Source organism: Lacerta agilis, chromosome 6 (genome assembly GCF_009819535.1).
Source record: "Lacerta agilis isolate rLacAgi1 chromosome 6, rLacAgi1.pri, whole genome shotgun sequence".
NCBI classification, from domain to species: Eukaryota; Metazoa; Chordata; class Lepidosauria; order Squamata; family Lacertidae; genus Lacerta; species Lacerta agilis.
Window position 1 is genome coordinate 33,881,152 of NC_046317.1, and position 17,268 is coordinate 33,898,419.

At 40.2% G+C, this 17,268-nt stretch overlaps 1 protein-coding gene across 5 annotated transcripts in view; it reads right to left on the reverse strand.

Moving 5' to 3' along the window:
* Positions 1 to 17,268, reverse strand: part of SGIP1 (SH3GL interacting endocytic adaptor 1) — a 114,419-nt gene that overhangs the window by 94,973 nt on the left and 2,178 nt on the right. For 2 of the 5 annotated variants that reach the window (XM_033151867.1, XM_033151865.1), the window contains exon 1: positions 5,833 to 6,114. In XM_033151867.1, the coding sequence (XP_033007758.1) occupies positions 5,833 to 5,842 (10 nt within the window). In that variant the 5' untranslated portion in view covers positions 5,843 to 6,114. Of the gene's footprint in view, positions 1 to 5,832; positions 6,115 to 17,115; positions 17,129 to 17,268 lie in introns of those variants that run through there. The other 3 variants (XM_033151864.1, XM_033151862.1, XM_033151861.1) reach the window with 3 other exon arrangements.

Consider the following 17,268-nt stretch of genomic DNA (forward strand, 5'->3'; position numbering starts at 1 on the left):
GGATTCATTTTAGTAGCCCATGAACAGAATATAAAAACGTGTGAGCAAATTTTAGGCCACTGCATCAAAATGATGAAGAACAGTATGGTACAGTGATGCACATTGGGGTAAGACAGCCTAACTTCAAATATGCACTTAAGGGGTCTGAACAGGTGGCAGCTGACCAGGAAGGAGATGTGATCAATAATACTATTGAACTGGTGCATGGTAGCTGTGAAAAAGGCAAACTCCATTATATGGATCTCTAGAGAAGGGACTGAAAATAAATCTCTCAATCACATAACCATGTTATACAAATCTATGGTGCAATTGCACTTTGAATACTGCCTATAGTTCTGATCGCCTCATCTCAAAAATGATACTATAGACCTGGGGAAAGTGCAGAAAAGGGCAACCAAAATGATTGTGTGACTGGAAGAACAGCAATTGAGGCCTTTTAGGGGGGTGGAAAAAGACAAATAAGCAGGGGACATGATTGAGATGTACAGGATTATGCATGGTGTGGAGAAAATGGATAAATATTTCCCCCCTCCCTCTCTGAAAATACCACAGCCTGAGGGTCATTCAAGGAAAATGAATGTTGGAGATTTAGGACAGAAAAAGGAAGCACTCCTTCCCACAGTGCTTAGTTAAAGTATGGAATTCACCACCACAAGATGTAGGAATATGAATGACTTCAAAAAGGTTTTAGACTAATTCATGGCGGGGAAGACTGATAGTATGCTACTGAATACCAGTACAGTGATACCCCGGGTTAAGGAAGCGATCCGTTCCGGGTCGCGGTACGTAACACGGGCATGCATACAGTATCATGAACACATGGAAAAAAACAAAAAAAACCCGGAAACGCGATTTGAGCGCTTCTGTGCATGCGCGAAGCGCGCAGAATGCTCCTGCGCATCCGGGGGTCGCGCACAGATCGTACGCACTCTAGAAACACTTCCGTGTTGAGGGCGTTCGCATCTCAAATGTCCACAACACGGGCGGTATGTAACCTGGGGTTCCACTGTAGCTGGAAAACACAAGTGGGAAGCATGTTGTTGCATTCAAGCCCTCCAGGCCATCTTCCCAAAGGCATGTGGTTGTCCAGTGAGAAGAGGATGCAGAACTAGATGGGCCTTTGGTCTCATTTATCAGGGCTCTTCTTATGTTCTACATGTGGGTGCCATGGGAGACCTCAGTTTGAATCCCACTCAGCCATGGACTTAGTGACTGGCCTTATGCAAATTGCATCTCTACAGTTTCAGTTCCTGATCAGCCGCAGGGAATACACGTGGCCTAGCCCACAGGATTGTTGTGAAGAGAAATTGGAGAATGACTGTAAACCACTGTACTGAACATGTTTAAAAGTACAGTAAATGCTAAGTGCAAACAATATCTATCAACTTTCATCGTCAAGAAGCCAAGAAAACCACTACAAAAGGGGGAAGTCTACCAATATCTCCATTTTTAACAAGATTTGGCACTCAATTCAAAGTAGAGGAATTAGAAAAGGTGGTAGAATAGTTCTGCCATTTGTCTGTAGCACAGAATATAGCACAAGAAAGTATGCCGCCTATTTGGAAGGTATGCTGTCAAGCTGCAATGCTCCAAGCTTTACATTTGCACAATGCTATCTTGCCTGAAGGGCAAACAATTGTTACTGATGCATTACAGTTGCCTAAAAGATACAGTAGTCATTTTAGGCTTGACGGAAACATAAGATTTTTGCCATCTTGAAAAATTTTAATTGTCAAAATAAGTAAAAAGGAGTTAACTCGAAAGTAGATTTATTCTACAAAACAAGTACAGACTGAGACAAAAAATCTATTTGAACCTCTAATTATTTGGGAGGGGATCCTTAATGAGTGTGGGTGTCCATTTACTTTCAGCTTCCATAAAATTAAAGTTTCCAGTTATTTGACCACAGAAGCTGTTCATTCACAAACGTTTTAGACTATGCCTCTCTTATCACCAGGTGCCAGGCAACAATGTTTTCATTTTCCCAGTCTTTTAACAGTATTAATGGTTTTTTAAAGTTTGTTGTTTATGCTTTATTCGAATTGTATCGGTTTGCCCTAGAAGCTCTGCTGAAGGGCAGTGAAAATATTTAAATAAAGAATATTAAATACACGGCAGACATTTAGGATTGGGCTGGCTATTCCAACACCCCACGCATGCACCTACAGTCCACACACTGGACACTGTTTACATGGGAATGCATGTGCTTAGTGATCAATGCATGTAGGCCCAGACTGCACAACCTATACACAATAAAGCAAAGAGCATCTGTGTATATGGTATATGCATGCAGCTTCAACTTGTGTTTTAAAATGTCTACAAATATCAGTTTTCATGATACTGGAATTTCCATCTTTTGCTGAGCTTTCTTAGGCCTTTAGCATAGTCATACATTTCCTCTTTCTTCATTCATACTGCATATTCCCCAAAGCCCAAACAAATCCAGTACAGTGGTACCTCTGGTTAAGTACTTAATTCATTCCGGAGGTCCATTCTTAACCTGAAAATGTTCTTAACCTGAAGCACCACTTTAGCTAATGGGACCTCCCGCTGCCACTGCACCACCAGAGCACGATTTCTGTTCTTATCCTGAAGCAAAGTTCTTAACCTGAAGCGTTATTTCTGGGTTAGCGGAGTTCTTAACCTGAAGCGTATGTAACCCGAGGTACCACTGTATTGGGTGTGTGCATTAGCCCAAATGATTTTCCAACAGTACATGTTTACCCAAGCCAGCTCAAAAGAGGCACCATATACTACTGCTCTTGGGAATAAGAATTACTGTTTGCTGGTGTGATTATAAAACAGATCTGCTGACGTTATAACAGCAGAATAGAAATCCAGCTCATGTTTGGGCACAAGATGGATCAACAATCTGTTTTTACATGATAATTTTCAGATCTGGTCAAAGTTGTTTGAAATACAATATGCATATAAAACACAGTAAGACAATTATTTTGTCCTTAAATTTTGTCACATGGGTGGAAAGAGAAGGCCTCATGCCTTGCAACTTATTTGTTATTTATTTCAAACAAATATATGACATCTCAGCTCAAAAGCTGTTGGCCATGCTCCATAGATCCAGCCTTCCCTTCCATTTTACCTTTCTTCCTTCCAATTTTACCTGGTCTCCCAGATCCTAATCCAACATGGAAGGAGCCCTTCCATTCAGAGAAACCTAGTTAGGATACAAGCCCCAGAACACAACCACCACAAAACATTAGTTTTTTTTTTTTTAAATCACCAAAATCCTATGATAAACAGGCCTTCAGAGAAATATTACCTAAGCAGAAGAGAGAAGTATGGGAGTAAAGAAGGCTTGAAGCTTTCTAGGAGGCTGGAGACCATACACTGATGTATATACACTCCCAGGGAAGGGAGTTCCACAGCAATCCTATGCACCTTGAACTAAACGGAACCAACTTTTTCAGTCAACATGCATAGGATTGTGCTGTAAGTCATAATTAAGTTGGTCCCATCAGCATCTTTCTCTTCTTTGACCCCCCACCCTTTATGAACCAATATATTCCTCTGTGAAAGAGGTTAAAGAATGAGCAGGTTAATTTCTTGGTCTCAATACCATTGGTTCCACGTGTACATTTGTGTGTGTGTGTGTGTGTTACTTTGAAACAGCACACATTGTCTTGCACATTTTTAACACAATTTGTGGAACAGATTAAATAACAAATGGTATTTTTTCATCTTTCAAATATAACAAACATTAAAAAGGGACCCTCATGTCTGTTCACACAATTTGGATGCTTACCTGAAAAAGAAACTTTGGGAAAGGTTTAAATTGTTTGATTTGCTTTGACTGGAGTTCACTATTCTCCAGTCCAAATATCAACTTAACAGCCTTTGAAAATTCAGGAATTTCATAATTATGCTAATAAGAATGATTTTACTTTTCAGTTCTCAGTTGTTTATGGCTCCTGAAAGCATTATGCTAATTAAAAAGGCTAGTAACTAGTTGACTTAGGCCACTCCAACAAGTATGCCCTCTCTCTCTCTCTCTCTCTCTCTCTCTCTGTGTGTGTGTGTGTGTGTAGCTTCCTCTCATTGCAAAAAACCTAAAATGGTATTATTTTGTCATCTCCAAGAAATGCCTGCAATGTGTCTCATGGGTACCTACAAATTTATGATACTACAGGCAATAAACTCACTGTACATGTGTTTGTTTAATTCATATTTAAATTAAACAGAACTTTCATAAAGCTTAATAATATGCACTGAACTCAACACGTGACAGTGCAATATATAGCAGGAAAGGGGGGCAGGGAATCAAAGCTGTGTCTTACTGTGATATGATCTTCAAACAGCATGCTTAAATTATTAAAAATCTCAACAGACTAAAAACTGAGTTTGGTTTCTATTTGACTATTAATTCATATTGCAATTTAGGATATATATATATGAAGAAACACATAGGCCACAAACTGCAATTCATTTAAATTTATACTGGTTCTTCAGCTATATAGACTGCATATCTTGTTACAGAAAAGGCTTTGTGAAATTTGTCATAGTCAAGAAAAGGCTGTGATATGGGATGACATCCATAGTTAGACACCTAACAGTGATGGTAGGGGAAATGGCAGGCAAATAAACGTTTAGCTTTGAAATCATTAATCTTTACTGAATATGCAGGATAAATGCAGTTTTCCCCTTTGAGCTGCCTACTGCTTCAGACTATTATATTTGTATTGGAGGCAAAACAGTATGGTTCATTTTTACAAAAGCTAGTATCTCTGCAGCACATTGTGGTATGAAAGCCACAAAAATGCAGTCTCAGTATACCAGCTATGAATGCCTTTAACCTCATTACTAATTTTGTCATCACCTCAGAAACCATAGAACAATTAAGAATTTTATCTTAGTTCAACATCCCAGGGTGGATTCCTTTCCCTCAAGAGCTCAGAATTGGTGAAACAAAAAATAGTATTCTAGAGGTTTGCAATATTTCCACCTCAGAAAGATAAAGCCCTCTTGCAAAAGACCTGTCAAACTGAATTATGTTCCATATTTCAACCATACATGCTTATATGTACATGTTTCACTATACGAGCATGAGCCCTATGATACTTAGTGGGCCATGTTGTTTTACATAAAGTCACATAGATTTCACTATAGCAAAGCTCTAAGCTAGAAGAGCCTAACATTCTATGGCCACAACTGCTGCAAATTAAAGCACTGGAGGATTGCTATGTTATGGCCTCCAAACACAAATACTATACTGATTGGAAAAACCAGAAGTATCCTTCTTTTCTTGTGTTTGAATATATCTGCATCCTTCTAATTATTTCAGGTGTATATCTAAAAAAGTAATAACTACAGAACAAAACAGATTCCTTCTCCAATAAAAGATTAAGTGAATCTAACCTGGAAATGTTTTATGCAAACCTTTTCTCTCTTCCCCCCCCCCCCATGCACAAAAAGTGTCAAGTGATTTTTCTAGAGTATTCTTAATGCAATAAAATAAAATAAAATACTCCCATCTTCCATATTTGCTATGCAAATGTTTCTCCAGTTCTCTTTATTTGTACAGAATATTTCAATGTGTCACTAACTGCTGGATTTTCTTCCACCCTGAGATCTGCATGAATAAAAAAATGTCCACAACCTCAACTGCATCAACAGAACCGAGAATTTGATCACTAGAGATGGTATCTGGCAAGTCAGTTATTTGTACCACGGAAGTTCGGCTTTTAATATTTTTAATCCTGCACCCAGAATGATCTATAGATGATACCTATCTAAGGCATCAACAGTTTTGCCCTCCAAGCACTGCTGTAACACACAGCACTAAAAATGTTAAGGCATAATCAGAGCAGAACCTACCTTCCATCATGGTGGCAGAATTGCATTCCTCAGTTTCCACAGAGCCTGAAAAAATACAGGAAATTACGATTCCAGTTATCAGATGCTTAATGTAAGCCCTTAAAACCAGTGTCTTAGATACATGGTTGGTGCAGCAGCCAGAAGAAAATAAAATGCGGAGGAAAAAACAGAATGAGAGTGTGCTAAGGCAAAAGATAGGCCATGGATGCTGCTGTAGCTGTATCACCTACAGGCTCACAGAAGGATGCTGAGAGAGAGAGAGAGAGAGAGAGAGAGAGAGAGAGAAAGGGAGGGGTGGAGGGAGCTGGCTGAGCTCACACGCCTGCTAGTATCTCAGCCAATCCCTCTAGCTTTCTATCTCGTCACATGGTAGCTTGCTTGCATCTCCTGACACAATACCCCTGGAGAACACAGGAACCTATTTCCCCCCCCTTTCCCCCCTCGGTTTCACAACACACACACACACACACACACACACACACACACACACACACAAACCCTCAGCTTCTGTGCCTTGTGATGTACTTCCCCCCTCTATAATCTTGTGGCAGCATCTGGGTGAACAAGATTAATTATCAAGCACTGTCAGATTAGCAGAGAGGTTTGCTGTGAAATCTGCATGTAAACAGGGTTGGGGCAAAATTGATTTAATTATATTCTTTTTTATTAAAAAAACAAACAAATTAAAAATAAATTCTGCTGGCATGGTACTGTATAAATGGAACTGCGCAGCTGCCTTCTGATAATGCCCATGTATCCAGGATGTCAGTTTCTATAGATCTCATAACACAGAGAAACTGTAAGCCTGGCTTCACATTTGTGTCGGCTGATTCCCCCACCCACCCACTCCCCTCCCCGCTCGTCCCTCCTTCCCTGCCCCCCACCAACCATTCAAGAGAAAAATCAATTGGCCTGACGTCACATCATAAACAATTATCCTCATGAGGAGGATGCAGAAGGAATTTCACCCAGACCACCTTCCAAGAGTGCACTGGAATTAATTTCGCTTGGAGAGCATCCACACCAAGGGGCAGGGAACTGCCATTAGAAAACCAGAGGAAACAAAAGGGATACAGACACGAGGGACTTTCAAAACCAGCAGGCTTGGAAATGCGCAAGAACGTCAGGAGAGAAGAAATAAAGAGCTGTGGGACCAGGCTGCAGCTTTTTAGGAAACACAACAGTAAAACATACACAAACCAGCAGAGTTAGTACTGGCATCTCTCATTGTTACCTTGTAATGCAGTAACAAACTGTATATACAAGGCTAAACGATGGGGTGAGAAAACTTACAGTGTTGCTAGCTGACTACCCCCTTTAATTCGTCTGTCTTTCTCCTTCCATAGCAGGCATATTTAATCATATCCTAGTAATTCTTCTGTAGCCATTGGTACTGCTAAACATATTTACTACTGAAGTAAATATGGGTAAAGGAAGAGAGCATTTTTGCCACAGCCAATACTCACAGTGGAAGCAAATAAAATTTGTCTCAGTGACTGCTAAACGAGACTTAGATAAGAGTTATCTATCTCTGCAACAGTCTTAAGGTATTCTTTAATGTTCCGGAAAAATAATTATTTACTCTTTCACATAATACCAGGATTAAAGGAACTTGGTGAAGTTAACATTTTTTCCATTTAAACATGCTGTGTTTTCTCAAAGGATCTGCTCTCTCAAATCCCTGCTGCAGGATTTTCCAGTGACCTGTGCTATACATGCTGGAGAATTTTTAAGTAACAGATTTATCCATCTGTGAGCAACCTTTGGCTCTATAGATGCTGCCGAACTACAACTCCCATCATCTCTGACAATTGGTGATGTTGGCTGGGGCTGATAGGAATTGCAGTCCATCAACACCTGGAGGGTCAAAGGTCCCCTCCTCCTCATTAATAATAGTAATAATAATAATAATAATAATAATAATAATAATAATAATAATAATAATTTATTTGTACCCCGCCCATCTGGCTGTGTTTCCCCAGGCACTCTGGGCGGCTTCCAACAGAGATTAAAATACATGATATTTTATGGTATAAGAGGTAGCTATAAGAGTTCAAACAGGTACACATGGTTAACAGCTGACTTACAAGGGGCATGATTTGATTTCTTAGTATGAATTTTGCATTAATATTTTCAAGTAAGGACAAAGTCCTCTAAATCTAATAATTCAATGTTCTTGGCAAACTTTCTAGAACAGTAGCCTTGGTTTGAACCTTGATATAGGAATATGCCCTTGAAACCATATGACATGGAGGCTATAATGGAATATTGCCCAATGGACCCACCACTCCCAGTCTTTTAGACACCTCAGCTCAAAATTTGTCTTCTTTGCAGAAATACAACTTAGATGCAGCAGCACTAGTGCACAATCCTGGTCAGTGAAATAATGGCTTTGGGGGATTAGAGAGGAAGGAGTCTGCACAGTCTTGACTGACCAACTGGAAATTCACATGATCTTGGTATGAAGGTTGAGTCATAATAATGGAGCCTGCAGGACTGCCAACTGCTTTTATTGTTTCTTTGCTCTTCCCATCAGTACATGCATTCTACTGTTTTGAGACTTGTTGGCATCCGTCTGTCTCAAGAGACAATGGAGTGCACCTCTGGGAATGAAGTCAAGCCACTGCATTAGCAGCAGCAAAGTGACCTGCCCACGACACATGCCTGGGCAGTGTGTATGGAGGTCCTGGGCTGCCCAGACAACAATCTCCTTCATAGTTGCTGTTTTAATCCTAACTAGAAATTAATTTGGGACCAGTTCAGATAATCTGCAATTTGGAAACGTCATATGTGCAACGGCACCATGAGCCTGAATGCATGCCTATGAACATAGAATGCAATGTGCTACGCAAACACATTGTACATACCGGTATATGTTTTCGCCTGCAGTTAGAGCTTTAACATTGGAAAGAGTGATGGTGTGTGATGCTCATGTGCACCATGGATCCAATTTTACATTGTACATGTACAGAGCACCTCCTGTAGTTGTATTCAACTATAACCCAATCAGAATAGACCCATTGAAATTAATGAAACTAAGTAATTTTATCATTTATTGATTTATTTAATTAATTTATATACTGCCCTTCATCCGAAGATCACAGGATGGTTTATAATATAAAAACAGAAAAATACCATAATAACAAAAGCAATACCCCTCTCAATAGTTTAAAAGGCCATAGACTGGGTTTAAACAATTAAACAAAGGCCTGGGAGAAGAGAAATGTTTTTGTCTGGTGCTTAAAGATATGCAACAAAGGTGCCAGACAAGTCTCCCTGGGGAAGAGCAGGGAGTCACCGCAGAAGAGGCCTCTTCTCATGTTGCCACCCTCCAAAACTCATCAGTGTGTCTATTTTGAGTAGAACTAGCATTTAATATCACCCTATATATACAGATTCCAGTTTAGAGGTTGTGTGAACCAACCATTGGCATGAACATGGATGTTTCTTAATATTGTGGTTTGTTACAGAATACCAAAGACACTTTAAAAAGACAAAGGTTAATTCATGCTTTCTCCTGAAAACAAGACAAAAACTCTAACTTCAAAGCGCATAAAGAGGTACTATTTCTTTCCAAGTTGAGAACTGACTGGGACTAAAAAGCAGATAATGTTGTGGTGACAGCCCACCCCTGCACAGCCAGTTTCTCATACCCCACAAAACAGCTGAAAGATTGGGCCATTCCAATGCAATTTGTTTACACTGGGCAGTACTGGGCCTCAATAACTACATATGCTTCTCAGTTGAGTTGAGAAGGAATCATGCTGGTGCACAGCTTGTCTGAAGCCCAGGGCAGGAGTTTTGTTAGAATACAGAAATAAACTCAGATAAAAAAGCAGCTGATCCCTGGCAGGGGCCCTGACCACCTTAGCTCTCCAAAGTAGGGGCAAGTATACCTGGTTCCCACCCCCCTGTACAGGCCTGGAAGGAATACAAGGTGTCAGTGGTGCCAATTTGAATAAAATATTGTGGGGGGCCTAGGTAAACCCCGCCCCACATAATGTCACATGACGTAGTGCACACACCATTTGAATGGGAATGTCCATCAACTTTGTGGGGGCCTGACCCATCAAACATTCTATTGTGGGGGCCAAAGCCCCCACAGCCCCTAGGAGTTGGCTCCTATGCAAAGTGTGCATACAAGTGCAGAGAACTATTGCACACAAACAAAATTGGACATCTTGATGGACATTGTTACAGAATCGGTCACAGAATACCACATGCAGCTGCAGCATGGCATCGTATGTGTTAACATTTGTAGTGCATAACTACTGTATAATTACACACCCATTTTACTTCAGCCCTTTGATTTACCAAAGGCTCTCCAGATAGCATGTTATAGAAATGGGGGGGGGGTTAACTTAAGGCTCTTCATTCAAATGAATTATTGAACTAGAAAGCACTTTAGTGTGGGGTAAGAGACACACATGATGAAGTCTAGACAGACAGCAAAAGCAATGTAACTCTGAGAAACTGTGAATGGTACTGTCCTATGAACTGCCAAACTTCACTGCTGCTCCTTGACTTATAAAAGGAAAACACTGGAAATTTTCCATGTGAACAATGTACTTTGCTTATACTGCACCCTATGGGGGGCTGTTGTTGTTGTTGTTGTTTAGTCGTTTAGTTGTGTCCAACTCTTCATGTCCCAATGGACCAGAGCACGCCAGGCACTCCTGTCTTCCACTGCCTCCCACAGTTTGGTCGCTCATGTTGGTAGTTTTGAGAACTCTGTCCAACCATCTCGTCCCCTGTCGTCCCCTTCTCCTTGTGCCCTCAATCTTTCCCAACATCAGGGTCTTTTCCAGGGAGTCTTCTCTTCTCATGAGGTGGCCAAATTATTGGAGCCTCAGCCTCAGGATCTGTCCTTCCAGTGAGCAGTCAGGGCTGATTTCCTTCAGAATGGATAGGGCACACTTGAGTAATTGTAATTTATGGTCAAGCTAGATGTTACCCTGAATGTGTTGCTAGCCACTATTTGTTGACTGCAACATTACTCAGGAGAATGTAATGGGTCTACTCTGAGAAAACTGGATACAGCCCAATGTCAGGAGATTTTTTTAATAAAAGTAATAGCAGTTGTGGGTGGATGGGGAAATTTTTAAGAGGAGCCACAACCATTTGTCTCCTTATGTTTTAATTTAAGTTGACTTTGTAATAATTGCTTTACAAATTTACATTATTTCTTCAGCAGGTGCAATGAAACTTTGTTCTACCTTTCTTAGGACATAATATATCTACTAAATTATGTAGGGATATTTGAGGAACAATATTTATAAAACAATTAAATATGAAGGAATGAGCAACCCAGGCACAATACTACCACACTGTAATGTCCTGCAATCTACATTCCATTACCCTATAATGCATTATTTATTAAACAATACAAAGAAAATTCTAGTGCAATGTGCTGATCAATTGTATTTCTTCTTTCCTTACACACCTAACTATATTCTGGGAGACAAAAATGGGCTGAACAAGAATTCTTCAAAATTCTAGATGCTTTAATATATGTCCAAAATCCATTTCCACTTATAAAAGACAACTATGGTTAATTTCATCATATAATGGCAACTACAGGTAAGCCTCACAAAATTTTGCATGGAGGGCTGAGGCCTTTTCTATTAAATAATAGGAAAGATATTGGAAGGTTCCTGAAAATTAGTAAGCAATGGAAGAATATGCAGACACACACACACACCAACACAGATACAGAGGGAGATAAGGAAAAAGCAACAAGTATTGGGGTGAGTAGGTTACACATCAACATTAATATTTTTAAACAATACAATGCACTTCTGAAATACACACAGTAGGTGATAACCAATTAAGTCATACTCAGAGTAGACATACTGAAATCAATAGGATTACGTTACTATATTGTTTTCAATGGATCAAGTATAACCTAATAATCTGTAAATAAATAAAATTCCACTGCGTCATCTAGAAAAATTTATATTCCTTGCAATATATAAAACCCACCAACTTGTCTCCCTTGCTGGGTAATAGTGCAATAAATTCTCTTTAGCATAGTAAGAACAAAGGGAGCTGAACACATTAGTTAGAAGCTATCATTTCTGAAAGTTATAGCAATGCTCATGAAAACTGTGGTGTTTTATTATACCAACTTTAGCTTCAAAAAGAGAGATCAGTAGTTTATTTAAGACACACTACCCAGAGTTTGGGAGGGGCCGTCAACAGCAGATTCTCAAAATGAAATAAACAGTCAAGAATCTCAGTGGGTCCTCAGCTTACTGCTACAGCCTCAGCAAATCCTGAGATAATTATCTGCCATTTTAAGCAAAATAAGCCACCTCACAGAATGGTATTAGAATTTTTTAAAAAAGGTTCTCATCAGCGGTATCCCACTTCAGGACTTCCCATCTCTGATGAAGGGAAAAGAAAGCATCATAATGGAATGCCTTCTGAGCAGAATTGATAGCTACCTCTCTCCAGCAGAGCCGCACAGTATCCCTTCTTACACTCATGCCAACTTTTGCAGCCTTTGACTCCTGCTTTATCTGGATGACTTGCTCATTTGTGGGATGAACAGCCTGCAGGATGCCCTCCCTCGAAGGCAGCTTTCACCAAGTTGGCTGGGACTGGTGGCAGTTGTCACCCACAACTTCTGGAGGGTACGGTACTAGCTTGGTGTAGGCTGTCCTAGGGGCACAGCTAGTGCTAGTACTGTTCTTCTTTTGGCATCAGGTGAAACTTGTCTGTTTGTCCCGGCTTTTTCAGGGGAGGAAGTTGGAAATTCCACCATTCCCACTGCAAACGAGGAGCTGAAATCACGACTCCCTGACCGTTTCTCAAAAATATGCTGTATTTGTGCCTGCTTCTATAACATTGGGCTGCATTGCTTTTATTCTACTTGAACCAACCCTGGAATCATATTATGAAGGGTGGGCTAGAAACTCTCTTGTACTTCATTTTTAAAATTGGAGCCCAGGGTTAGATTACACTTCTGAGAGATTTAAAGCTGAAAGAACACCCTTGTCTAAACTCACAGTAGGCTAGGGTCTTGGCACCAGCTAATTTATTCTTGCTTTGGAGACACAAAGGGAGATAGACAGTCCTACACATACAATATTGTTACTACCAGAATGGACATAAAGACTTGGAATTGACTGGGGCTTCCTTAAGACCATCCAATGACTTGCTGGTAACAGGCAATGAAAATCTATTGAAAACATTTTTAAAAAAAATCCCTAAGAGAAGCTCTAGGTAGCTAGAGAGTTTTCTGAGATGCTCTAAGGACAAATGTGGCAAGACATTGCTCAGACAATTAGCAATTGCATGAAGTGCTCTTAAAAGGCAAAGAGCTGGTGTGGACAGTGTAGATCTGGATGAGGAACACACCAGGAGCAATTGTGAACACTCCCTTAGACCCATCTCATTCCACAATCCTTATCTGCATTCTACCTCATACCTATCTCTCGACACCATTCACACAATTGTTACCTGTGTGAATAGTGTCTAGTCTAGTTTGACCATTAGTCAGACACAATCCAAGGTAGTCAGAGAAGATCCAAGGTCTCACAGTGGCTCATTTCAGTTTTGCACCATTACTGTATTCAGACAGCAACTTTTAAAGAAAAGTTTCCACACCCCATAGCTACTCCATTGATTAAACTGTTTCATAAAAATTAGTAAGTGTGTGTGCATTTTTGGTGCCTTGGTGGGATGGCTGAAAAGTATTTGGCACTTATTCTGTGGATTGAAACAGCACATAGATAGCAGGCAAACAGTTCACCTGATCACAGGCATGTGTTGTACCCCATGTTAAGATACACTGCAATGCTGGGCATGTTATGAATCTACTCACTACATAAATAAACAAAAAAGGAATTCTATTTCTGTTTAAAGTATTGTATTTCTATTTATAGTAATCATTTCTAAATGTGTATCTATCTGTCTATAGCATATATTATACAGTATACGTAAATATGTATTAGCACATGGAATTTTCATGCAGATCTGTGTTACCTTTCAGTGATGCATGTCCTCTTTTTTGGCAATATGTAACTGGTGACCCTACCAACACTGCTCACTTTCAAAAGGGCAGTGGAAACTATTCTCGCATGGATTTCCAGGGTATTGTGCTCCATAAATGGCTTTTACTGAGAACTGCTGCTTTTACATACTGCTTCATTTACTTTAGAATATTTCAACTCTCATTTTTATCTGTTGTTCCCCTTTTGGACTTTGGTGAATCACACTGATTACTACTCTATCTAGAAAAAAGCAGGACAAGAATCTTGGATGTGCTCAACCACTGAGCAATGGCAATTCTTACGGCTATCAACTGTCATGAACAAATCAGGATTTTCACAGCAATTTAAACAGTCCTGACATGTGAAGAGGCAGCTTAGTGAAACCCCTTGGATTTTAATCTGAACCTTTAAGGAAGGTTTTGTTTTTGCAACCTACATTCAGAAATTAAGAACAGCCTCAGTTTCCATGCAGAAACATAAAAAATAAGATGAATTAGTCATAGCCAAAAGAGAAGTCATGCTTTATTACATGAGACAAGGTCCTGCTGGAGCAGCTGTATTCCTTGGTTCCTAGCTATTAGCTCCAAGTAGCATGCCCCAAATCGTTGCTAGACAAGGTGCCTTCTGGACAGTGCTTGCCGAGTGCAAGGAGCTTTAGGTCCTGATGGCAAGGGATTTGCTAAATAAAGCTTAAATCCGCCAGCTTCATCCCTAGATGGAATACCATGACAGTAAATAACAAAGCATAAATCAAAATAATACATGATAGCCACACATTTTTGTTTCACTTATTGGCCTGCATGGCTTTATGGCCACTTAATTGATCCATAGCGAATGTCAACCTTTCTTTCACTGTAAACAACTGTCTCCTGCCATCTCAAAAGAGCAAATAATAGAAAGGTGTATTAGTAAATGCAGAGTGTCACTGAGAACTCTGGCGAGCACAGTGCAGATCTCATTGGCTGGCCTTGGGCAAATCACTTTCTCAGCCTTAGCCCTTGCTTCCCCATAACTCCCACACCATGGACAGGAAAGCAGCTTGGGAAAATGGTCCAGGAGGAAAGGATTAGGCCCTCTTACACACAGCTGCTCCAACCAAATCTACTACTCCCCCATGACTGTATTTCACTTTTAAAAAATAAATAGGGAGAGCTGAATATCTTGTCTTGGTTGACTTTGAGGCTGCATCCTTGTTTGCAAAGTAGTTTACAAATGGAATTTGCCACAATAAAGGGATCAGTATTGGAGTATTTACCAAGTGGACAACACTGCTCCACATGTTCTGCTGAGATAAGAGAGGAGTTATGTACTAATCAGTTTCCTCCCATCCTTGAACTCCATACTTTCAGTTGATCCTAGACAAAGGTGGTGGTGATGATGGGTGAGACTTTCAGTCCCTAGCTCGTGTCAGCTAAATAAATGGCCGCGAACTGCCAGAATAGTCTCAGCAGCAGCTGCTGAGAAGGGGCAATAACAAGTCTCTAAAGGTGATAGAAATATTACTAATAACTTTACTATTGTACTTTATAAAACTATCAGCATATATGAATATTCAGACTTGACAGCTCAACAGCAGTTGATTAGTCAAAGAATGAAACACATCATTTTTCTTTGCAATAAAATATGTATAGTCCATTTAAACGTGTTTCAATCGAACATAAGAAAGGTAATAAAATTTCAATCTAGTTATCTGAGCAAGCCCATTTAACTTGTGTTGTATTTGATGGGTTTGACCTTTTCAAGCATTCTGGGTCTAATACAGAGTTCATATTTCACTGTGTGTACTTTTTAATTGCTCTCATATATGCACATAGAAGTTGGATGCTGGGCTTTCTTTTAAAAGCCTATGAAAATCAAATCTGACAGATACCAGTTGACAATGCCTGTGGTTCATCCCTGTATAGCAATTAGTGCAGACTAATTGACTTCCACACAGACCACATGGATATTAGATTCTAATTTAAGTTACATGCCATATTTTTTTTTGAAGAGGCAACCTGCTATAAAATCAATTGTGAAGTGAAATAAATGTACCAACTCACACTCTGAGCATTAACACCTGCAGAACTGATTGAAGGCTAAAACCAGTCCTGATTTTATAAAGTGGAGTGCATGTGTGGGGTAGGGATATACGATCACAAGGCTCTCTATATTTTGGTTAAAAACAAAAACAAAACTCCCCTGCAGCTCATCTAAGTTTTCTACAATATTTTGACTCAAGCACAGTAAGACACTGTGGATTTAAATTTCAGCCAAAATCTGCTACCAAATTAGGGTTGTGCAAGATATTTTTGGCTCCCTACATGGAAAATCCAGTGGCACAATCCACCAGGAAATTATTTTTAGAAGCCTAAGCAGAATGAGTAGGAAATATGGCTTAGCACAGCTCTTATTCATTTCAGTGGGCCTTGTGCAGGGACACTTCTGAGTGAATTGTGTGCTTTAGGTCTGATCCATCTGCCTTGGCCTCTATGTGATCCTTAGGCTGCAGTCCTATATGTATTAACCTAGGAGTCGGTCCTCTTGAATTCAATGGAACTTATCTTCACCATAACTGTACTGTCTGATTTTGTGCTATGTCCTGCCCCCTTAACAACCATGTTGTTGCTGGCACCTACAGCACTCTGAAAATTCAAGGTGTCAATTGATCCGAAAAAGATTGGCAACCCCTGTTTTATTGCTTCCTGTTCAGTAGATGCTCAGAAGTAAGTCCCATTGAGTTCAATGAGTCTTACTCACACGTAAGAGTATAAGAATGCAGCCTGAATGCAAGAGATTCTTTTTCTACTGAAAATATTGTGAAAGGTTACAAAGAATAGATGCTCCAAACTGAAAAAAACCAGGCTACTCTTTTGGCAGTTATTAGTGGCCTGTGTAATTACATAATCTTATTACCACTTGTGCTGTCACCCTCCCTTCTTCCTCCTTCAGTGATAATCTCATTGCTGAGTCTAGCCAGTCCGATCTAAATACGCAAAGTTTAAAGGTAAAGGGACCCCTGACTGTTAAGTCCAGTCACGGACAACTCTGGGGTTGCAGTGCTCATCTCGCTTTACTGGCCGAGGGAGCCGGCATTTGTCCGCAGACAGCTTCTGGGTCATATGGCCAGCATGACTAAGCCGCTTCTGGCAAACCAGAGCAGCGCACGGAAACGCCGTTTACCTTCCCGCCGGAATGCTATCTATTTATCTACTTGCACTTTGACGTGCTTTCGAACTGCTAGGTTGGCAGGAGCAGGGACCGAGCAATGGGAGCTCACCCCGTCGCGGGGATTCGAACCACCTACCTTCTGATCGGCAAGCCCTAGGCTCTGTGGTTTAGACCACAGTGCCACCCGTGTCCCTTATGCAAAGTTTACTCCTGTGCAATAGAAAGCTTTATTCTCTTAGGCATTGTACATGCCACTCTTTATAATCTGGTAAGGAAAAGAGAGCATTTA